The sequence below is a fragment of the Narcine bancroftii genome, chromosome 4 (genome assembly GCF_036971445.1).
Source record: "Narcine bancroftii isolate sNarBan1 chromosome 4, sNarBan1.hap1, whole genome shotgun sequence".
Lineage (NCBI taxonomy): Eukaryota > Metazoa > Chordata > Chondrichthyes > Torpediniformes > Narcinidae > Narcine > Narcine bancroftii.
Window position 1 is genome coordinate 63,975,872 of NC_091472.1, and position 25,254 is coordinate 64,001,125.

At 44.0% G+C, this 25,254-nt stretch overlaps 1 protein-coding gene across 2 annotated transcripts in view; it reads left to right on the forward strand.

The window, feature by feature from the left end:
* sptbn1 (spectrin, beta, non-erythrocytic 1) overlaps positions 1 to 25,254 on the forward strand; it is a 300,080-nt gene that overhangs the window by 174,848 nt on the left and 99,978 nt on the right. For both annotated transcript variants that reach the window (XM_069931435.1, XM_069931436.1), the window contains one exon: positions 16,663 to 16,814. In XM_069931435.1, coding sequence (XP_069787536.1) covers positions 16,663 to 16,814 — 152 coding nt within the window. The remainder of the gene's footprint in view (positions 1 to 16,662; positions 16,815 to 25,254) is intronic.

The window sequence follows — 25,254 nt, forward strand, 5'->3', positions numbered from 1 at the left end:
TACACAGCATTCTGGGAGGGCAAGTCTGCCATTGCTTTTCCCCACGCGTCTTATAAATTGTACGTGATGGTGCTACCAACTTTCCCATGCGATATCAACTTTCCCACGTTATATAGCACTCCCAAGTTTCCCACACTGTTTAAAAATTGTCTGCTTTTGCTATTTATTGCTAGCACTTCGCTGCGGTCCCTTTTAAAAATTTATGAAGGTTGGCATAGCAACAACAGGGGCTGAAGGGCTTTTTACTGTGCTGTATATAAAGCTTAATTATGTTATAATTAAGCATGATTAATTTTGTTCAAATATAAGATCATAATACATTGATCAGGATTTAGGGCAGGTTCACCATTGCTCGATGCTTCATGATGTCACTGGTAGAAGGTACAACAGTCCTAACCCCAGGGATAGCTTCTTGCAAGTGTGAAAGTGTTCAGTTTCCCTGTTAGGAGTGGTCAAGTGTGAAAAGCCAAATCCCCATTCCTATCCCGGGATACTGAACGGCCAGTTGAATGGGATGCAAGTGTAAAAGAGGCTTATCTGTGCTACATAAAGTACATGGTTTGACCAACTGAGCTTCTCCAGCATTGTAGTGAATGCACCATAATGCTGGAGGAACTCGGACAATGATATATAATCATAATCTTCCTTAATGTTTCTGTTACTAACAGTAGCTCCTTTTACACTTGTGTCCCACTAAATCAGCCACTCAGTGTCCCAGGATAGGAATAGCATTTTTGCTTTTCACACTTGATCACACTTGACCACTCTTAACTGGGACACTGCACGTGTTCACACTTGCAAGGAGCCATCCCCAGGGTTAGGACAATTCTAGTTTCTACTGGTGATGTCATGACACATCAAGCAATGATGGGCCTGCCCTAAATCCTGATCAATGTTTTATGATCTTATATTTGAACAAAATTAATCATGCCTAATTATAACATAATTAAGCTTTATGTACAGCACAATATGAGCCCTTCAGCTCCTGTTGTTGTTGTTGTGCCGACCTATATAAACCTTTATAAGTGATCGGGGGAAGTGCTAGCAATAAATAGCAATGGTGGACAATTTTTAAATAGGGTGGGAAAGTTGGTAGCACTATTGCACACAACTTATAAATAGCGTGGGAAAATGTGATAACGGACCTGCCCTCCCAGAATGCCATGCAGCAGAGAAAGGGCTGTATGCATGGTTCCATGCATGGAGCACTCATGAATGCCATATGGCATTCTGGAAAGTCAAGCTTTATTAATTGTGCGCTATAGTGCTACCAACTTTCCTATGCTGTTTAAAAATTGTCCACTATTGCTTTTGATTGCTATTTATTTTCTCCCTCTCTCTCTCGCTGCGACTTTCCCATGGCAAAGTTTATACTGTAGCGGCAGCTACACTACTAACTGAAGGATCGCACAACCAGACGGGTTGAGTTCAGTGAGCAAAAACTGATTTATTGCAGGCTGCCTGGCTGGTCTTATTCTCCCAGCCCAGACCTGGCTGAGAACCGCACTGGGGGGCCCCGACGTCACCGGGGCATCATGTGGGTCCCCAAGCATGGGCTTCTGAGCCTGGTGCCGAGGTCGGGAGGAAACCCCCGATGGCACCATTTTGGCCAGCTGCCCCGCCACGTGCATGACAAGCGGGGCTGGTTCGCCTGCCTAATGGCGTACCGCCACACAGCCCCCCCCCCAGAACCAGCGCCAATGTCCTTTTTTTGCTGGGCGGCCTCACTTCTTGGGTTGGGCCACAACTACTGGTTTGGTGGGGTCGAAGTGGGCTGGCTTTAACCTGTCCACCATAAACAGTTCCCTTTTACCACAGATGTCCAGTGTGAAAGTGGATCCTGAATGCTGGACGACTTTGTACGGCCCTTCATATGGTCTTTGTAGAGGTGCTGTGGACAGGCCCTGCCTGATTAAAAACATACTCTGCGGAGTACAGCTCACTGGGGACGTAAGAGGCCCGTGTGCCATGTCTGGGCGGCTGGGGGTATGAAGGAGTCCAACTGGGCCCAGAGGCGGGAAAGTAGACCATGCATTGACTAACTCACCGGGTAGGGCTAGAGGTGCACCGTAGACCAGCTCGGCTGATGACGCCTGTAGGTCTTCCTTGGGTGTCAAGCGGATGCCCAGGAGCACCCAAAGCAGCTTGTCCACTCAGTCGAAGCCGGTGAGGTGGGCCATAAGTGCCGACTTAAGGTGGTGGTGCAATCGCTCGACTAGCCCATTGGCCTGTGGGTGATGAGCTGTGGTGTGATCTAGCTCGATAACCAGCCAGTTGGCAAGCTGTGCCCAGAGTGCAGAGGTGAACTGGGCGGCCCGATCACTGGTGAAGTGATTCAGGACGCCGAACCGGGCAACCCAACTGTTCAAAAGCGCTCGGGAGCAGGAGTCCATGGAGGCGTCTGGCATCGGGATTGCCTCGGGCCAACGAGTGGTGCGGTCCACCACTGTGAAAAGGTAATGGTTACCTCGGGAAACGGGTAAGGGTCCGACGATGTCCACGTGTATGTGGCTGAACTGTTCTCGGACATGTTCAAAATTTTATATGGGTGCTCTGGTGTGCCTGTGTACCTTGGAAAGCTGGCAATGGGTTCAGGTTCTGGCCCAGTCCACCATCTGCTTCCGAAGCCCGTGCCAGACGAAACGTTCTGCCACCATACAGACCGTGGACCTGATGGAAGGGTGGGAAAGGTCATGGATATGGTGGAAGACTTGCCTGCACCACTGCTGGGGAACCACTGGTCACGGGGTGCCCATGGAGACATCACACAGGACAGTGCTCTCACCGTGAGGAGTCAGGAGGTCCTGGAATCGCAGGCCCGTGATGGCAGTCCTGAAGGCCCGGGTCTCCTCGTTGGACTTCTGGTCCCAGGCAAGCTGGTCGAAGTCGAGGCCGGGTGTCAGCGCGCAAATGGCCAGTCGTGAGAGTGCGTTGGCAACCACGTTGTCTTTCCCTGCCTTGTGCCGAATGTCGGTGGTGAACTCTGACACAAAGGAGAGGTGATGCTGTTGACGGGCCGACCAGGGATCTCTTGCCATAGCGAGTGCCTGAGTAAGGGGTTTGTGGTCAGTAAAAATGGTGAAAGGCCTCCCCTCCAAGAAATAGCGGAAATGATGCACCGCCAGGTAAATGCCCAGCAACTCATGATCGAAAGTGCTATACTTGCGCTCTGGCGGGCGAAGAAGTCAGCTAAAGAATGCCAGTGGTCTCCACTGTCTTTTCACCTGCTGCTCCAGGACGGCGCCGACGGCTGTGGCAGAGGCATCGAAGGAGAGCGCCATATGCAGGTCGGTGCGTGGGTGGACGAGCAGTGTAGCCTTCCCGAGGGTATCTTTCGTGGCTTCAAATGCCCTGCTGGCCTCTGAAGTCTAGGCGAGTGTCTTGTCTTTGGCCATGATGAGGGCGAAGAGCCGCTGCATGATGTGCGCTGCGTCTGGAATGAAGCAGTTATAGAAATTGACCATACCCGCGAACTTCTGTAGCCCCTTGAGGTTGTCCGAGTGTGGGAACTCCCTGATTGCAGTGACCTTTGTAGTGGCAGGAGTGGCTCCTTTGGCCATGATGGTATGGGCCAGGAACTGCATGGACTCTTTCCTGAACTGGCACTTGGCCGGATTGATCGTTAGGCCAAAGTCGGTTAGTTGGGAGCAGGTGAGACTTGTGTTGTGCCCGGTCACTGCTGGCGACAAGGATGTCACCCAGGTAAATGAATATGAAATTCAAATCCCTGCCCACTGTGTCCATAAAGCGCTGGAAGGTCTGGGTGGCGTTCTTGATCCCGAACGGCATGCGTAGGAACTCGAACAAGCCGAAGGGGGTGATGATGGCAGTTTTGGGTTTGTCCTCTTGGTGCACTGAGATTTGGTGATACCCGCGCACCAGGTTGACCTTGGAGAATACTGTCGCGCCATGCAGGTTGGCTGTAAAGTCCTGGATGTGAGGGATCGGGTAACGGTCAGGTACTGTCGCGTCGTTAAGCCGTCAATAATCTCCGCAGGGGTGCCAGCTGCCGGAAGCTTTTGGGAGCAGGTGGAGTGGTGAGGCCCAAGGACTGTCGGAGTGTCAAATGATCCCCAACTCCTGCAGATGCAAGAACTAATCCATTGCTATCTGGAGCTTATCCGGCGGGAGTCGGCGTGCTTTGGTGTGGACTGGCGGGCCTTGAGTGGGGATGTAATAAAACACCCTGTGGCATGGTGAGGCGGCGGAGAACTGCAGCTTGAGGAAGGACGGGAACTCATCCAGGATATGCTGAAACTCGTCCTTAGGCGTGCTGACCTTGGCCATCTGCAGCTGCTCTGTGCGGGAGGCGTTGAAGTGAACGGTTTGGAAGGTACGGGCATCTACCAGTCGCCTACCTCGAATGTCAACCAGGAGTCTGTGGACGAGGAGGAAATCGACACCCAGGATGGTGGTTGGAAGGGATGAAATGGTGAACCTCCTTCTGCTGGCTGATCTGGAAGTGCACGGTCTTGTCTCCGTATGTTTGGATCTCCATCGAATTGGCTGCATGGATGGGAGGTCCTCGAGGTCGGTTCTGGGACTCTATGGCTGTGACCAAGATGATGCTGATCTGGGCCTGGTGTCGATGAGGAAGCGTCGGCTGCTGACTGAATATCGCAGGTAGAGAAGGCTGTGTTGTTGGCCAGCCACCGCAGCCATTAACAGCGTCCGGCTGCTCGTTTCCATGGAACGAACAGGGCTGATGACACTTCCTAGGCTTGGCTCCCCAGCGCTGGTTGAAGAAACAGAGGCCTGAAGTGGATGACTTGCTTCTGGCTATGCTCTTTGAGGCCCCTACAGGGGCCGGGTGTTCCACAGCAGCGCTAGAGGAAGGCTTGGCATGGTCATGCCCATGACTCATAACCTGCTGGACCGCTGAGCCCTCCGGGAATCGTTTGAGCCATAGCTCCTGAGCCTTTTGAACGACCTTCCTAGGGTCATCGAAGCTCTCCTGGAACAGTAATGGCCGGATGTCTTCAGGCAAATGGTCGAGGAAGATGCGCTCGAAGAGTGGGCAGTTGGTGTGATCGCCCATGAATGCGAGCATCTCGTCCATCAACTCGATTAAGGTTTTGTCCCCCAAGGCGTCGAGGCGCAGCATCCAAGCGGCACACTGGCACCTGGAGAGGCCGAGGGAGCCGGTGAGCACCCGCTTGATGGTCCCGTACTTATCTTCTGCGGGTGGGTGCTGAATGAGGTGCAGCACTCATTTGGTGGTGGCCTGGACAAGGGCAGCGACCACATGGTAAATGGTAAAAGTTGGTCGAATCCGATGAAATCTGACAGAGGTGAAACAGAGCCTCTGCGTGGCTACCAGGTCTCTGGCTCCTGAACCCAAAAGTCAGGAAGCTTGATGGCTATAGCATTGATCGAAGGGTCGTTCATGTTGGGTTGAAAGACGTTTGAACCTGTCGGGGTCACCAATTGTAGCGGCGGCTACACTGCTAACTGAAGGATCGCACAACCAGACGGGTTGAGTTCAGTGAGCAAAAACTGATTTATTGCAGGCTGCCTGGATGGTCTTATACTCCTAGCCCGGACCTGGCTGAGAACCGCGCTGGGGGCCCGTACGTCACCAGGGTGTACGTGGGTCCCCAACCACGGGCTTCTGAGCCTGGTGCCGAGGTCGGGAGGAAACCCCCATCGGCGCCATTTTGGCCGTGTGCATGACAAGCGGGGCCGATTCGCCTGCCTAATGGCATACCACTACAATACCTTAATTTTAATCTTTTCTTCCTTCATGTTCCTGCACTCGTGCAAAATATTGGGTCGTTTCTGTGCTAGAATGCAATTGCCTGTTCTACACTTGCCATTACAATGCCAGCGTCTGCAGACAGCGGGGATTGCAGTCGAGGTCGAGACAGTCAGACAGCGTTCAGGCGATTATCATTCCACACTGGACCCTTTTTAGGCCCGATTGGCCGTTCATTCCTGGGACCACTTGCAAGTGTGAAAGGGGTTAATGTTACTGTTGCTCTCTAATCAGTTTTTGGTTTCCTTCCATTCAGAATTTCTTATGTCATTATCATTCTCTTTTTCCTCTAGTATTTGACAAATACAAAAAGGAATTGGCTTTTTTAAATAAAAATAAAGATTTTACAGGGCTACTCAAGTATGAGATCTGTCTTATGCTGCTGCACAAGGAGCATTTTGTAAAAAATGTCCACTTTTACAATTGTATTCAAGTACAATGTAAGAGATTTTATCATGCTGTAAATAGATAAATAGAACTATAAACTATGTCAGCTGAAAAGCTCAGTTATGTGTTCATTCTTCAGATCTTAATAAAATGTCATGTGTTGCTTGGCAGCATAGTTTGGATTAATGTCATAATAATGCTTTGAGATCCATAAATAATCTGACCATTCCCCCTTGAGTGTGTGGAAAACATCCACGAAGTAGTAGAAAGAAATATAACTTTTTAACGAGGTAATCCTGATATTGACATTTCAAATATGTTCTATTTCACACCCTTTCCTCACCGCAACTTAAAAGCAACAGGTCTTCTCTTTTTCTCAACTCCAAGGAAAGGGCTTTCACATGAAGTATTTACTGTGTTTCTCTTTCTACAGATGCTGCCTTCCCTGCTGAATATTTTAGCTTTTTTTTGCTTCTCTTTCCGATACTTTAATTGTCTTTTAACAGGACTAGGGCATTAATCAATTTTGGGCTTTGGTCTGAACAGTTGCTTTCTTTGAAAGATTGCATTGTAACCATGTATTATTACCATTCTAAGGGCTGTAATAGTTGTGTTCAAGAAAAGGCTGTACTGTATTTATGACATGAATTTATGGTAATTATTATCCATTTCAGTTTTAAATAATGAGCCAATTAGAGTAGCGATGCCATCTCGAAATGGACAGAGCCACAAACTCAGTATTAATTTTGTGAATTTTAAAATCTTTAGACCCCAATTTTATTGAAACATGAGTTAAATGGCAAAATTAAAAGTTGATAGCTAAAATAAATCTTGTTTCAAAGTATGAACATTGATTTCTACTGAGACATTCATAACCTGTATGTCAGATAAAGGTTTATCTGCTGCTTTGGGACATTAAGCTGTGTCAAAATTCATGTAGAAGTCTTGAACCCTACGTGTATCATTCCAGTCGAAAGATTTCAGTAGTTCTTTTTAACATTTAAGCTGGGAAAGTGGGCCCAGTGAACAGCAGATGGAATGTAACTCAGACAAAGGTGAGGTGTTGCAGTTTGATATATTAAACTAGGACAGGGCTTACAGAGTGAATTGTGGGCCCAAGAGAGTGCTGCGAAATAGAGACCTGGAGGTGTAGATACACAGTTCCATGCAAGTAGTGAAGAAGGTATTTGGATACTTGCCTAAATTCATCAGGGCATAGAGTACAGTACCAGGGGCATCATGTTACAAGAATTTAGTGAATTGTAGTGGTTCACTACGGTTGTATCTCCAGTTATAGGTCGAGATTGAAAGAAGACTCGCAAACCAAGGGAGTGTAATTGACACTGACTTTATTGGGGTGCAGCTTTCCCTTTTAGAGGCACCAGAGCGTGGCTTGAACGAGGCCAGCTGCTGATTGGTTGTCCAGGATGCTTGGGCTGGGATTGGACCCCCTGCGTTCTGCTGGCGGATTCAACCACTATTCCTGCAGCCAATGGGAGTGGGCATCTCTTCCCACGTGCTGTCTGCCTGATCGTCGTGTTCAATGACTGTTTGCTGTGTCGGCCTGCAGGGCGGGGTGCGGGCCACTACATGAACCCCCCTCCCCCCAAATAACTGGCGATCAGGACACTGTCTTTTGGCAGCCAATCCCTGCATTGTGGGGTCAGGTGAGTAACTGGCTGGTTAACATCCAAGTGGGCCAGTTTCAGCCAGTCGAGCGTGAAGGTCTCCTCGCTGCCCCCAATGTCCAACACGGAGGTGGAGCCGTTGTTTCTGATGACATGGTTAGCCCTTCATAAGGCTGTTGAAGGGGTGGCTGGTGGGCCCCGCATCGGACAAAAACGTAGTGATAGTCTGCAAAGTTTTTTGGGACAAAGGGGCTGGCTTGCTCATGAGCTCTGGGCTTAACTGGGGCTAGTGAGCCCAGGCGCTCACGTAGTCAAGACATTGTAGCCACCGGGAGTTCCCCCAAATCCTCTGAAGCTGCCACGAATTCGCCCGGGATGACTAAGGGCGCACCATAGACCAACTCGGCAGAGAATGCCTCGAGATCCTCTTTTGGGGCAGTGCGGATACTTAGCAGGACCCAAGGGACTTCGACTACCAGTTTGGTCCGGTGAGTCGGGCCATCAGAATTATCTTCAGGTGGCTATGGAACATCTCCACCAGTCCGTTAGTCTGTGGGTGGTATGCTGTGGTGTGGTGGAGTTGAGTCCCCAGGGCATTTGCTAAGGCGGTCCACAGGCTGGAAGTGAATTGGGCTCCCCTGTCAGATGTTGTGTTCGGGGACTCCAAAATGTGCCACCCAGGTGTTCAGTAATGCTCGTGCACGTCTCCGTGGAGATTTCAGGTAGTGGCACTGCCTCTGGCCATCTAGTCATCCGGTCGACCATGGTCAATAGATAATATGCACCTCTGGGGCCCCACAATGTCGATCTGCACGTGGCTGAAACAGCAGCGTGCTGGTTTGAAAGGCTGCAGAGGGGCTTTAATGTGGGACTGGACCTTGGGTGCCTGGTACTGAGTACATGTTTTGGCCCACTGAATGACCTCTTTACGGAGGCCATGCCAGACATATCTGTTGGCCACCATTCTAACTAGTCTTGATAGTGGGGTGAGCCAAATTGTGGACCACATCGAAAACTTGCTTCCTCCATGTGACCAGAATGAGAGGGCACAGTTTACCAGATGAGGTATCACAGAATAGCATGCGGTTACCTGGGGCAATCTGGATGTCCTCCAGTTGCAGGCTGGTAAGTGCTGTCTGGTATGCCGATATGTCAGGGTTTGCTTACTGTGCATCTGCCAGGGCTGCATAGTTGATACCCAGGGCAGGGTCATCCACTACTAGGATGGCTGGATGGGATGGGATACCACATTGAACTTGCCAGCGATATGTTCAATGTCCATCGATATGTAGGACAGGTGCTGCTGTTGCCTGGCTGACCACAGGTCTGACACCTTGCTGAAACCAAAGGTAAGTGGTTTGTGGTCTGTGTAAATTTTGAACTTCCTGCCCTCCAGGAAGTAACGGAAATGCTGAATTGCCCGGTTTAGCACTAACAAAGGCACTGTACTTGAGCTCTGGTGGCCTGAGATTTTTACTGAAAAAGGTCAGCAGCTGCCACTGTCTATTAACCAGTTGCCCAAGTACACCCCCGACCGCTGTGCTGAAGGGGTCTACAGTGAAGGCGGTCGGGGTGTCTGTCCTGGGATGCACAAGGAGGGTGGCTTTGGCCAGGGTGTTTTTGGTTGTTTGGAAAGCCTTGGTTGCCTCCTGTGTCCATTGAATGTCTTTACAGGGCATTGCCATAAGGGGAAATAGTGGACTCTTAATGCAGGCCGCAGCAGGTATGAAATGATAATAAAAATTGATCATATCTGCAAACTCTTACAGTCCCTTCATGGTCGGTCCGGGGAAGGAATGAATAGTGTCCACTTTGGTGGGTATCAGCCTGGCCACATGTTGGTCAATGCGATGGCCCAGGAAATCAATTGTCCTTCGGCCAAATTGGCACTTGGCCAGATTGATGGTTAAACTGAACTCACTTAACTTGGAGAACAATAGACTTCAGTGAGTGGTGTGCTCGGTGTGGGTGTGGCTGGCTATTAAAATGTCATCGAGGTAGACAAAGGCGAAGAGCAGATCCTGGACCACTGCGTCCATCAACCTTTGGAGAGTCTGATCTGCGTTTTTCAGCCCAAATGACATGCAGATTAATTCAAACAGTCCACAGAGGGTTATGATGGCAGTTTTGGGAATGTTGTCATGGTGAACTTGGATCTGATGATAACCCCCGATGAGGTCCACCTTGGAAAATATCTGTGCCCCTTGCAGATTAACGGTGAAACCCTGGATATGGAGCATGGGATATCTGTCAGGCATGGTGGCCTCATTAAGGTGGCAGTAGTCTCTGCGTGGCCTCCAACCTCCAGTTGCCTTGGGTACCATATGGAGGGGGGAGACCCATGGGCTATTGGAGTGCTGGACAATGCCGAGTTCCTCCATCTTTCAAAACTCTTCTCTAGCCAGGTTGAGTTTCTTTGGGGGGGGGGAGGGGGGAGGTTGGTAGACACTCCGTCCTGGCATGGAGGGGAGGGCCCTCCATAATAATTTGATGTCTCACCCCGTGTTTGGATTCTGCTGAGTTGAAATGGGGTGTAGTGTTGGAGGGGAATTCTACTAAGACTCGAGCGAATTCATTGTCAACAGCACTCACTGAGTGTAGATGAGTGTTAGTAAGTTAAGTCCCCTTGAGTGAGTGTGTCCGAAATGTCCAGACGTGTACCAGCCGACGCCCCTTAATGTCCACCAGTTGTGAGTTGGCTCTCAGGAAATCAGCACCTAATAACAGTTGTTGTATGGCAATCACCGTAAACTTCCAGGTGAATTGTCTGTCTCTAAAGCGGAGGGGAATTGTACGAGTGCCAAATGTCCGAATGTGGAGCCATTTGCTGCTCGAAGCTCTTGGTCCACCTTGCTGCTGCAGGCTTCTAGGCTGAACAAGGAAGAAGGATGCTGTACTGTGCCCTGGTGTCCACCAAGAAACATTGGCCTGACAGGAAGTCTTGGATGTGGAGGAGGCTATGCAGTTGGCCAGTCATTGCAGCCATCAATGACGACCGGTCTTGGTGGTGCCCTGGAACGTGCAGGAGGAGCGGCATCGATGGGCCTCGGTACCTCATTGTTGATGATGGAAACAGTACTTCTCACCAGTGGGGTGCGTCGATCGGGTGGTCAGTCGGATGGTTAGTCAGTGGGCTTCCTGGCTGGCCATTGCTGACAAGGTGCCATCACCTGTTCAAGTGAAACACAGTCATCCCTCTTCACCACTCTTAGCACATCTGCTCGGGCAGCCACCCTTCTGGGGTCATCGAAGTCTTCCTCTGCGATGAGCAGCCAGATGTCTTCAGTTAGCTGCTCCAGAAAGATCTGCTGGAACAGCGGGCAAGAGGTATGGAAATTGTTGAGAGGGAGCATGTCCCCAATTCATCGATGTGCAGCAGTCGGGCCACGCACTTCGAGGGCCCCAAAACACGAGTTAATAGCTCCTTGATGGCGACATACTTCCCTTGCTCTGGGGGCTGCTGGAGGAAGTCGATGATGTGGGCTGTGATGTCTTGATCGAGGGCGCTGACTATGTGGTAATAGCACGTGTCGTCTGCGGAGATCCGTCGGATGGCGAACTGCGTCTCAGCGTGCTCGAACCACACCCATGGGTTGTGACGTCTAGAAGCCTAGGTCCAAAGCGCCATTTGGACCAGTCGGGGTCACCACTGTAGTGGGGTTGCTACAGTTATAGCTCAAGGTAGGAAAAAGACTCGCACATCAAGGGAGTGTTATCGACACTCACTTTATTGGGCTGCAGCTCTGCCTTTTATTGGCAGCTGGCTGTGTCACCACTGGGGCGTGGCTTGAGCGAGGCCTGCTGCTGATTGGCTGTCCCAGATGTGTGGGCTCCGGATAGGACCCCCTGCAATCCGCTGGCTGTGATTGGCCAATTCGACCACTATTCCTGTGGTCTGTGGGAGTGGACGTCTTATCCCACATGCTGTCTGCCTGATTGTCGTATTCGACGACTGTTTGCTGTATCGGCCTGTGGAGTGGGCCGTGAGCTGCTACAAGATGATACTTAGAGTTTTGGTTGCCCAACGTCAGCATAGATAGCATTAAGCTAGAAAGGATGCAAAAAAGACTTATAAGAATGTTGTTGGAACTGGCTGGCATTAATTACAAGGAGGGACTAGGTAGGCTGGAACTTTTCTCCTTGGAGGCTGAGGGGGAGGGGCTCTTATTAAAGGTTTATATGAAAAAAAACTGAGGGGCATCATTAAGCTTCATTGTCTTTTTCCCAGGGTAGTGAAACCTAAAACAAAATTCAAGATGAGAGTAGAGAAACATAAAGGGGGAACTGAGATGCACCTTTTTCACACAGAAGATGGTGGATATAGGGATATGGGCCAAATGCAGGCAAATCGGCGAGCTTTGGTTAACAACTTTGGCACAGGCAAGTTGGGTTCAGGGCCCTTTTCCAGGCTGCAAATCTTCATGACTCTGATTTTATCTTTGAGAATGTAAAAATTGGTTGGTTTTGATGTCAGTCATAATTGTAGCAATCACTGGAAAAGCAATGAAACTTCCATCAATTTATAGATGTTTTCTAAATGTAAATCATAATGTAAAAATGGGGGTGGGCTCAAACACCAGTTGTTTAAAAGTACAAATTCATAGCAAAATCTAAAGTAAACTTTTAATTCAGTAGTATTTGCTCTCTGCATTTGTCAATTCACGATAAATACTGTTTTCTTGAATATTTCACTTCACACAATATTGTAAGGTACAAGACTTCAAATTTCTTGGTTTTGATTAAATTTTCCCTAAAGGTAGGAATCCAGAAATTTCTATACTTAACAATCAGCGAAATGGGGTGAACAAGACACTGAATCCTGTTAATGCTGATCATTGTAATTCTGATCCAGGACTAATTTTCAAACATATAGAGCTGAATTCTGATTAGTGTGTAAAGAAGTTGTTTTTTAAAAAAAAACATGATTTTTCAAAGGTTTACTGATCTGTGACAGGCCACAATTATTTGGAGTTATTCTTAAGCCATGTTTATATTGTATTAAAAGTCATTTGAAATGAACAAAGCAGTTTTTATATTGTTATCCAGATCTTTTTAAAAAGAGTAACTGAATCTCCTACAGATATTTGAATGAAGTGACTGTGCTCTGTACAAATTGCAACTATTTGAACACTCATTGTGATTGTTTTAACTGTTTTCTAAATCATTTTTTATTTAAAATATGAAATTTAGACATACAGCATAGTAACAGGCCCTTTCAGCCCACGAGCCCAGGCCACCCAATTGACCAACCATCACTACATTTGAATGCTGGGAGGAAACTGGAGCCCTGGGGAAAACCCATGCAGACACGGGAGAACATGCAAACTCCTTACAGGCAGCGCAGAATTCAAATCCTGGTTCTGATTGCTGGCGCTGTAACAGCATTGAACTAATAAACTACACTAACAGTTTTTCATGAGAAAAACATTTCCTTTTGGTCAGATTTGTATATTTAAATGCTTGTCTTGTGATGTAACAAACAAGTTGCATTATAGAATGTCTTTGGGACAGTTGGACATTCCAAAGCACAGGAGGTTTAACAACAGGTATCACTGAGTAATCAGACCAGTACATTTTACTACCCCCAAGACAGATTGATGGCAGTTAGCAAGTCTCAATAAAAGTTAGTTGGGCTTGCCCTTAAATATACAGTATCTGTTAAGTTAGGTTGAGTTTTTTTTGTCAGAATACCAATTTAAAGTGACTCAGATTCATGGCCAAAATTATGACAACTTATATCGAATTGTTTGACAAATCAGCCTTTATTTTCTTCATGGAGCCCTGCTGTTGTCATCCACATTCCTCATTCACATATTACACAAACTGGATCAGAAGGCAGACATTGCTTGCCCAGTTGGTCTAAGAGCTGAGCAACAAGAACTGTAACAAATGTAATTTGATAACTTTTGCACAAAATAAAGAGCCTTATGGAAATGCTTCGGGAACCTTTGAGAGATGAAAGTTATCAGCTCCAGCTATGCCAACTGTCAAGGTTTTATAATGTTTTAAAATGTCATTGACAATCCAATTTTAATAAAAGAGAAAATGAAACTTTTGAAAATGAATTATTAAATTAAACATAATTTTAAAACCCCACAAAATTCCATATTTGTTCCTTACAACTGTGCAATATCATCATCATGAACGTGCATTGCACTGTATGCAAGTTCTGCAAACTCATTCACTAATTCTCAGGATCTTGGGCAAGCTTCTGTTCTGTTATATTGTGTCCAACTGTGGAGCCACTGCATTCATGGTTTCCACATTGGTGCTGAAGTCCCAAACCTGCAGGGACTTGACTCTGAGAAATGTTGGCAAAATCTGTGCCATTTTAAAATGATAGGAGACATTTACAAAATTTTTGTAAATTTTGTACACAGAAAACCAGTTGATGAAGTGAATATAAACATGTCACTGACGATGTGGTTCATTTATATGGAGATTTTAACTGATTCCTGTTGTGAAAATAATGAAAGGACTGGAATTTGAGAACATGCACACTCATAAACTATTCAGCAGTGTTAGAACTGATACTGAAATTCAATTTGAGAATTAGGCAGGGCCAAGTTATCTATTTACTGCAGGTCTGTTTACTGTCTGACAAACTATCTGTGTTCTTTGACCACAATAATAACAAATGATAGCTGTGAGGTATTTGAATATCACTCTCAGGAGAATTTTATGAATCATCTGCACAGGTGATTGTGCAGCTGAAGGTTTTAAATGAAATGCAACCAGATCAAAACACTTTCCAAGTTGGTTCAAGCTTAGACCCAACACAAGATTTACAATCCTGTGCCTTGGTGGACCCACTGTTCAATGAACTCAGTTTATATTTTGAGGTTCATGGTGTGAAATTTGTTTGTTTTTGCCAGAATGAAATTCCAATGTTTTCTACAATTTACAGAATTGAAGCCTCATTTTTCATTTAATAATCTTAACAGCTGACAATTAAATGTTTTAACATAATTGCATAGACCCTGCCACAGTGAGAATGTACTCATGCTGCACTGGAACCATTTTGGAAATGGAAATATTCCCCTTCTGAATAGTTTTTAAGTCAAATCATAGATGCCAGATTTTGTGGTGGAAAAATGATGGAACATTTTTTGAAAAGTTTGTAATAATATTTTGAATAAGTTAATGCATTCCCAATATATTAGATTTAAATTTTGGCTTCAGGTAAGAAATGGATTATTGGGTGTTCATATCATAACAGAGTACATAATGTAAAGGGATTTATTCATGATCTGGGATAGTAAATTCGTTTCAAATTACTTTCAATGCTGTGGTCAAACTTGAACAGGGAGCCACCTTCTGGAATGTAATTGTTTGTCAGAGTTATTTATTAAAAATTTGAGGCTTTGCTAGAATTGTAAACCTTCAATTACCAAGCTGTATTTCTTTTTCCAGAAATTGCACAAATTTTAAACCAAGTTGAAGATTAGTTTTATTTGGAATGTTTTACTGGCATTTTTTGCACAGTGGAAGATTGATTTTCAAAAAATTAGAGTGGTCCTTTTAATTGGAATTTCAGCTTGCAGAAAGCTTGCTGCAAAGGTTCAAGTTGACAAGAGTGCCAGTTGATGCATCGGGAGAGTGAGAAAGACCATGTGTGATAGAGGGTATTCCATTGATGGTTTAGAAAAAGTTAATGAGGAATGTGTTCACCAGGCAGCACATTGGAGGAACCTTCTTCGTTCTAGAGAAATCCTATAAAGGAACTTGCCTCATGAATCCAGTCTGATTTGCTTTCAACTGTGTATTTCCCAAGGCCTGAAAAACCATGACACTTGTCATTTGTGAAGCATGTATAAACGTATGTGAAAGGAGCAGGAGCCATTTTGCAGAAAGTATTTTCTGATATCCATATTCTGACTCCCTCTGCCCTGAACGATAATCAAAGCCACCTCTTTCACAGGCCTTTGAGGATAAGAATTCTAAAAGACTTGGAATCCTTGGAGCGTAAGAACATTCCCTCATCTCTGTTTTAAATGATCAGCCATTTATTTTCAGCAATAACTGCTGATGTAGGTTTCTCTCCCAAGAGAAAATATCCTGTGCAAATCCATCCTGTCAACTTCCTGAGAATCTTCCATGTTTTAGTTAAATCTCCTCATACTTTTCTAAATTCAAATAGATACATGCCTAGCCTGTCCTACATTTGCCATAAAACAATTGTACATTCCAGATTGTAATCTTGGTTCCAATCTCTAAACTGCTTCCAAAATATTAGCATTCTTCCTGGAATAAGATGATCTACATTGTACACAATACTCCAGATGTGATTTCATCAAATTCTTGTATGCAAAAAAAAATACAGTCTCATAACTTTAGTATTCTATAACCTTAGAGATAATAACATGATATTGGTTTAATTCTAGTATCTTGATGCTCACTTTTTACACCAAACTAAATCCCTCTGTATCGCAGACACCTTCAAACTCTCACCACTTAGATAATGCCAAAGAGGGAAGTTTTGAATTTGTTTGATCTTTGCTCATTTTTAAAAATCTTCATAGCCTTATTATCCGCTTCACAACTTGATTTTTTCAAACTTTTTTGTCTTTAGCAAATTTAGCAGCCATGTCTTTCAACATCTTTCATGTAAATTGAATAAAATGAAGAGAATAATTTCTGAAAGTGAATACACACAGCCTCATTACCCATTTCCCATGTGCAGAATGGCCACATGCCCCACTTTCCTTTTTTTGGATTATTCAGTTCCTGGTCCAGACTTTTTGCATTTTAAAATTCCTGTTGTGATTCAGTCTATTCTATCGATAAGGCTAAACCCTTTTTTTTAATCTAAAGCATTATTTCGATGTTTGAATACATCATCAGCTTTGAATAATAAATAATCAAGGTTTTGTTCTGTTTTTCATTTTATAGACGAACGCGAAGCTGTTCAAAAGAAGACTTTCACAAAATGGGTGAATTCACACTTGGCACGAGTGTCTTGCAGAATCACAGATTTGTACACTGACCTGCGAGATGGCCGAATGCTGATCAAGCTGTTGGAGGTCTTGTCAGGAGAAAGACTAGTGAGTATTTAATTTCAGAAATTTAGGACTAGAAGTAAACAATTAACCTTCAAGTCTATTCTGCCAGCCAATGAGATCAGAGCTGATTTGGGATCTAGGTTTTTTCCTTTTAGTGCCACTCCCTTCAGAACCTTTGGAACAGACAGATTTTAATTAACCAGATTTGCTGTTGACAATTGTCCTGGCATCAGTTGCTACTTGTAGAAGGGATTGTCAAATTTCTGGCACACTCCATATTTGAAAATGTTTTCTTTGCATCACTCCTGAGAGGCTAGGCTCTTTCTTTTCGATTCTATACCCTCAACCTAGACCCTTCCCACCTGCAGATGTAATTTTCCTTCAATTGCCATATGAAATCTGAAACATTTAATGAAATTATTTGTTGACTTTCTAAATTTCACAAAGAACTGCTATAGCTTGTATAATTGTTGTTTGTGATTTAATCCTTGGATTCCAGATATAATTCAAAAATAAACAACACAGAAAACACACCACTGAACTCGGTGAGGTTTTCAATAGAACTGTTTATTTGAATTTCGTGCCCGCCCTTTTAAAGCCAACGGGAGTTCCGCCCCACACAGCGGTGATGTCATCTCATGACCTAGGACATGAGCTGTGGCCTAAGCCACGAGGCAATGAGAAAGCCCTGACGGCGCCATCTTCTGCAGCTGCCCCGCCAGCGTGACAGTACAAACGGGGCCAGTTCACTCACAGATATGTGTGCCGCCACACATTCCCCCCCACCCCAGAACCGGCTTAAGCGTCCCGCCGCTTGGGCTGCCACACCCTCTGTTTAGGTTGGGCCATCTGCATGGGCTGGTTTACGTCCACGTGCGCTGGTTTTAGTTGGTCGACTGTGAAATGTTCCTCCCTGGCCCCAATGTCTAGAGTAAAAGCCTTTCCCAATCAATGGAGGATTTTGTATGAGCCCTCATATGGGCGCTGCAGGGGGGTCGGGTGCGAGCCACGCCGGACGAACACGAATTCTGCTGATTCCAGTTCTTTGGGGACGTTCACCGGTTTCTTGCTGTGGTGGGTAGGCGGTGGGGGTGCCAACGAGGCGAGCTTGTTGCGGAGGTCCGCGAGCAGGGTCGGGGTCCCACTTGCGGGTTTGGCACCTGTTCCGAAGAATTCCTCTGGTAGCAACAGCGGTGCACCGGAGACGAGTTCCGTGGACAAAGCCTGGAGGTCTTCTTTTGGAACAGTTCAAATGCCAAGCAGGATGGAGTCTCGTGTGGGTCTCAAGGGCAGTCAAGGGCAGCACGCTCAACTCTGCTCCGGTCTCTACCAGGAAACTCCATCCGTTGGTCTTATCCACCACATGTAAGAGGCTGCTCGTGTAGCCAGCAGTCGCAGCCATCAGTGGCAGCTGGCCTGGTCGTTTCCCTGGTATGAGCAGGGTTGGCGGCATTTGTGGGCTTGCGCTCCCCACTGTTGTTGATAGAAGCATCAGGTTGATTGGTGCTCTTCTGTCTTCTGCCTGGGGGAGTGCTTTGGTTGTCTGGGTCCAGGGCGGGCGACCTGGTTCATGGCGGCCTTGTTCTCTCGTTTAATTCGCCATAACACATCGGCACAGGCTGCGACCTTCCTGGGGACCGAGAATTCCTCGTCCGCTAGTAGGAGCTGGATGTCTTTCGGCATTTGTTCGAGGAAGGTTTGCTCAAACATGAGGCAGGGTTTGTGACCTTCTGCCAGTGCGAGATTTCATCCATTAAGGCGGACGGGTCTCTGTACCCCAGGCCATCGAGGTGCATCAACCTGGCTGCACGCTGCCGCCGGGAGAGACTGAAGGTGCTGAGGAGGAGGGTTTTGAGGGTGATATACTTGCCCTCCTCAGGAGGATCGTAGATCAGGTCATCCACTCTGGCCGTCATTTCCTCATCGAGGATGCTTAGCACACGGTAGAACATGGTGGAGTCCAAGGTGATATGCCTAAGTCGAAACTCCGCCTCTGCCTGCCTGAACCATATGCAGAGCAGATGGGTCCAAAAGGGGGGGGGGGAAGTTTCATAGAGATAGCGCTGATTGCCGATGAATAACCCAGATAACATCTGGGCTCTGTGGGGTCACCGATGTAGCGGCTGCTACAACACAGAAAATACACCACTGAACTCAGTGGGGTTTCCAGTAGAACTGTTTATTTGAATTTCATGCACACCCCTTTAAAGCCAACGGGAGTTCTGCCCCGCGCAGCGGTGACGTCATTATGTGGCGCGAGCCGTGGCCTACGCCATGAGGCAATGAGCAAGCCCTGATGGTGCCTTCTTCTGCAGCTGCCCCGCCAGCACGGCGGTTCAAACAGGGCCGGTTTGCTCACAGAGATGTGTGCCGCCACACTATCACCATTCCTTTCCCCTTCAATTAGCCCTCTCCAAATTCCCCACCAAAGGCCAATGCATCCTTTCAAAATTGTAACATCCAAAACTGCTCAAATGGTCAAACCTTTGTATAACTATATGGAGAAGGATGCACTACTCACAATGTTCCTTGACTTATGGTTAATGTTGCGATTATGCAAAGCTTTATTATTGCTAAATTAAAGACAAACAGCCACTTCATTGGCACCATTTTAAGAAATGAAACAGGTCCCTAATTTGACAGGATATTTTCTTTGTTGAAGAACAATATAGTTGGTGACTAAATGCCACATGTGCTAATTATCAAGTGTAGTGTTCATTTTGCTTAATTAGATTTTTATAAATTATTCTTGCTTACCTGGTATGTGGAATGGTCTCATTTAATTGTAGCTGGCAATGAAATCATGAAGAATATCAGTATGGTCTTCACTGAGCTATATTATCATTTCCTGTATGTTTATCCTGTGCGAGATAAAATAAATTAAATTATCTGCAGGGCAATGATTGCAGATCCTAGTTATTTGGATTGTTGATGGATTCATATTTCCAATTGACTAAAAATATTCATGGCTTTTAGTACACTATGAACCAAGTTTAGTTCTGCATTAGTGGCAATGTGGCAATTCTGGAGGTAGCAAGAGACAGAGACTAATACATACCACCTATAGCAAGGAATGTAGGCCACTACAACCTACAAAGCAAAGGCAAAGACTGTAGGTGGCTGCAATGCTTCACTACCCAAATGAGCCGAAACCTTGTATGTCTGCTTTGAGAAGAAGAACCATGCAATGCCTACTGAAAAGGCTGAGGATCCTGTGATATCTGACTCTTGAGGGCAATGTCATAACACCATTCAAGAGGGTAATCTCTCACAAGAAGTCAGGCCCTGATGGCATACCTGGCAAGGGATTGAAAATCTGCACCAACCAACTAGATGGAGTGTTCACGGACATTTTCAACTTCTTATTGTGGCAGTCAGAGGTTCCCACCAGCTTCAAAAGGGCATCAATCATCCTGGTACCCAAGAAGAGTATTGTGAGCTGCCTCAGAGACTACTGCCCAGTAGCACTAACTTCTGTGATTAAATACTTCAAGATGCTGGTCTTGGCCAGAATTAACAATACCTAAGCAAAGATTTGGACTCACTGCAATTCGCCTTTCATCACAATCGTTCCACGGCTGATGCAATATCACTGGGTCTCCACTCAGCTCTGGATCACCTTGAGAACAGCAATTCATGCATACGGCTTCTCTTCACAAACTACAGCTTGGCCTTCAATACAATTATTCCCTCAGTTCTAGTCAAGAAGCTACAAACTCTGGGCCTCTGTACCCCACTCTGCAACTAGATCCTTGACTTTCTCATTGGAAGATCACAGTCAGTACAAATTGGAAAGAACATCTCTTCACTGATCATCAACACAGGTGCACCCAAGATGCATGCTTTGCCTGCTGCTCTACTTGTTACACACCCATGGCTGTGTGGCCAGGCACAATTCCAATGCCAGCTACAAGTTTGCCAATGACACCACAGTTGTCAGCAGAATCACAAACGGGAATGAAGCAAGAGGGAGATAGATCAGCATGTTGAAAGGTGTAATGACAAACATCTTGCACTCAACATGAGCAAAGCCAAGGAGATGATTGTGGACTTCAGGAGGAAGTCAGGGTAACTCGACCCAGTCCTCATTGAGGGCTCAGTAGTAGAGGTTCAAGAACTTCAAATTCCTGGATGTTAACATCTACGAGGATCTGACCTGGAGCTTCCATGTTGATGGAAGGCTCGCCAGCGGCTATTCTTTGTGAGGTGTCTGAGGAGATTCGGTATGTCAGTGAAAACTCTTGTAAACCTCTACAGGTATACCGTGGAGAGTATTCTGGGTAGTTGCATCACTGCCTGGTATGGAGGTGCCAACTCTCAGATCAAGAATAAACTCCAGAGGGTTGTTAACTCAGCCTGTGACATCACAGGCACCAGACTTCACTCCATCGAGGACATCAACATGAGGCGGTGTCTTAAAAAAGCATCCTCTATCCTCAAAGACCCCCACCCCCCCAGGCCATGCCCTCTTCACTCTGCTACCATCGGCCTAAAGACGAGCCCTCAGTGGCACAAGGACAGCTTCTACCCCGCAGCTATCAGATTCCTGAATAATCAATGAACCAAATACACTGCCTTACTTTTTGTGCACTAATGTTATAGTTATTATCATTATTTTTTTAACTTTTATTTATTAATACATGTATTATAAATCAATTACAAAGCATTTGATATACAATCTGTTTTCTCTCATACATGACAATTTTTAATAGTTTTACCCCCTCCCTCCCACCCCCATACCACCTCCTACTAAAGAAAAAATCCTATAAAAAAGAGAGAGAAAAAGAAAAGAAGAAATACTCTTTGACTAATAAATATGTTACTGGGAATTATATAGAAATATCATTTCTAATAGTTAGCAATGGATATATTATAAATATCCATAGTCAACTAGGATTCTCCTTGCCATACTACTACATTACTACCAATTATTAAATATCACTATAAGAGTCCAAAAGATTGTTTCACTACTAAATAATTATTCAAAAAATAATAATTCTGATTAAAAATAGGAAATATATTAAAATAATAGTATCTAATCATCAGAATGAGGTTGGCGAGTGAATAAAGGAATCACAAAACAGACTGGTCTGTTATTTGCATGTATGGATCCTCATTCCAGATCCTCAAAAAATCTTTAAACCTATTTCTCAAATTATAAGTAATTTGTTCTAGAGAAATACAACTTTGGATTTCATTATGCCAGTGTTCCAGCATTAGGTCAGTTTCTAGTTTCCATGAAACCGCAATACATTTTCTAGCAACTGCTAATGCAATTTTTAAAAATTCTTTCTGAGGCCAGCTAATATTTGAGTCTGAAGGTATAACAGATAAATCTCCCAATAAAAATAATACAGAGTTTCGAGGTAACAAAATCCCTGTTACTTGCTTTAAGAAAACTATCAAAACTTATTTAATTTAGAGCATTCCCATTTGGAGTGTAAGAAGCTTCCACTTTCTTGTCCACGTCGTAAACATTTATCTGATAGACTCAATTTCAACTTATAAAGCTTTTGAGGTGTGATATATAGCTGGTGTAAAAAAAATTATTCTGAACCATTATGTAGCGAACATTAGTAATACTTTTCACATTATCATAACATACCTCATCCCAGTTGTAATCAGATATAATTATATTTAAATTTTCTTCCTACCGATTGGATTTGGTCAGATTAGTCTTTTTAATCCCTTTTAAAAGTTATCGGTACCTAACTGATATATATTGGTTAACATTCAGATTAGTTATAACACCTTCAATTTCATCGATTGGTAATGGTTATTATTATTTTATTTTTTATAGTATGTCATAAGATGGTTATAATATGTATGTTTGGGCTATGATACTGCTGCCAAACTCTGAATTTCATGACTTGTTCATGACAATAAATCCTGATTCTGATTATGTTAATTATCTTTGTACAATACAGTTTTCAACTGTATTCTGTTCATTCAGCAGCCATTCCAACCGTTTTCAAGTGATAAATGGGAAAGAGCAGAGAAGTATGGAAAAGGAATAGTTATTATTGACATAAGTAGGAGTTAAAATGCTCAAATAACAAAACTTTTTTTCTGAAGACAATGCAGTTAAACACACCTGAATTTAAATATGCTCACAGGAAAGGTAGCTTCAAAAGCATTTATTGAAGATTAAGGATTAATCTGATCATTAATCACAGAAACAATGCTCTCATTGTTAGGATTTTTTTTAATGCTTGTGGGTTTCCAACAGTGGGAGTGTTGATTTTGAGAGTGTACATTATTACCGTAATGTCCAAGCATAGTGCATTTTAAGTGGTCAGCTTCACTGTATTAATGGATCAAAATAAAGATAATATAAATTCTAGCAATTATTCTCTTCTATGGAAATCAGTGCCTTTTTCATGGTCGTGCAAGCAAAATTGGCAAATTGTTAACATTTTTGCAAAAATATTCACATTTTAAATTAAATTCATGCTTAATTCTCTTCCTAAATAGCTGAAAGAGTGTTCAAATCTGAGCATATTTGCATTTGTAAATATGCCACCCCAGTCATATTGCATAGCATGTAACATGTAAACATGTAATGCAAATGAATCCCCAATTCATTCATTGATCAAGTGTGATATTTTGCTCTGCTGACGAGGTTATTTGGAGGATTGTGCAATATTCAAAATAAAAACCATAATCCTCTGAAATACCACTCGTGCCCTCACAACCTCGCATTCATAATTGGTTTCAAGCATTTCCAGCCCAGGGAGGGTAAATTGCATTAAAATGAATGTCTTCCCAAGGATACAATACCTATTTCAATCATTACCAATTCCCTGAACAGAGAAATTCTTCAATGAACTAAAGAGAATAATAAGGAAATTCTTATGGAAAGGGGGGAAAACAGAGGATAGCGCTAGATAAATTAACAGAATGGTACAAACAAGGTGGTTTGAAGCTACCAAACTTTAAAAATTATTATAGAGCAGCACAATTAAGATATTTATCATATTTTTATCAGACAAGGGAAAAACCAGATTGGACCAAGATAGAGCTAGATAAAATAGGGGAGAAGGTACCAGAGCATATACTTTATAAGTGGGATGAAAAACTGGTGCAATAAAGAAGTTCACCAGTATTGCACCATTTACTCAACAGATGGAAGAAGATTCACGTAGAAAGGAAAAAAACAAATTACCGACTACCAAAATTATTATTGACGCAAAATCAACTAATCCCTTTCAAAATAGATAACCTTTCCTTTAGAGAATGGGAGAGAAAAGGAATTAAAAGAATAGAAAATTGTTTTTTTTTTGGAAATAATTTATTATCATTTGAACAAATGAAGTACAAATATGGAATAACTCATGGTACAATGTTTGCATACCATCAACTGAAAACCTACTTAAAGGACAAATTGGGAACCAGACTGAGATTACCAAAAGGAAGCAGCTTTGAATATGTGATTACAGAAACAACGATAATAAAAAGATTTATAACAAACATGTATATCAAGCTGCAAGAGAAGGAATGTACAGACAGACAATACATGTGCAGGACAAGAAATCAGAAGATAATAATAAATAAATAAGCTATAAACCCAAACAAAAGTGGGAAAAAGATTTAAACATAAAGATAAAAAATCAAATATGGGAGAAGGTATGCTCTGGAACTATGAAAAATATAATAAACATGAGGTTACACATGATACAATATAATTGGTTACACAGGCTATATATCACGCCCCAAAAGTTAAATAAATGGGATCCAACATTATCAGATAGATGTTTTTGCTGTAAGAAGGAAACGGGAACAACAGTACATGCAATTTGGGCATGTGAGAAAGTGAAAAAGTTTTGGGAAGATCTAAATCAGGTATTAAATAAAATCACAAAAAGCAACATACCAAAAAATCCAGAGATCATTCTTCTAAGTAATATAAGAAGTAAAGAATTAGGCCTCAAACTGGATGAAGCGCAAAAAAGATTTATTATGATAACCTTAGCTGTAACAAAAAAATGTATAATGTCAACTTGGAAATCAGAAGAGAGCCTGAGCGTATAGCAATGGTACATAGAAATGAATAAATGTATTCCATTGGAAAAAATAACATACAATTTAAAAAATAAAGTCACATTATTTGAACAAATTTGGGAACCGTACATGGAACACAACAGAGAGGACCTACCACAGACCTCCACCCCCTAAAATGATAAAATGAGAAGAAGACAAAATGACCTGATCCAGTGTGTCAAAGTAGATGACACAATTTTCTTGTTTATTTTCATTGTGTGATGACATTGTTTAATGGTTTTATTGTATTGTATATGTTGAACGTTTAATGGGTTTGGAGGGGTTGGGAAGGAGAGAGGGAAGGTAGGGGGGAAAAGGGGGAGAAAATGCCACTATGTATATTCAAGAGGGAAATGTTTGTGTGTATTTTGATTGATATGGTTCATAGTGTGAAAAATAATTTTTTTATATAAAAAGCATTTCCAGCCCAAGTTCAATACAA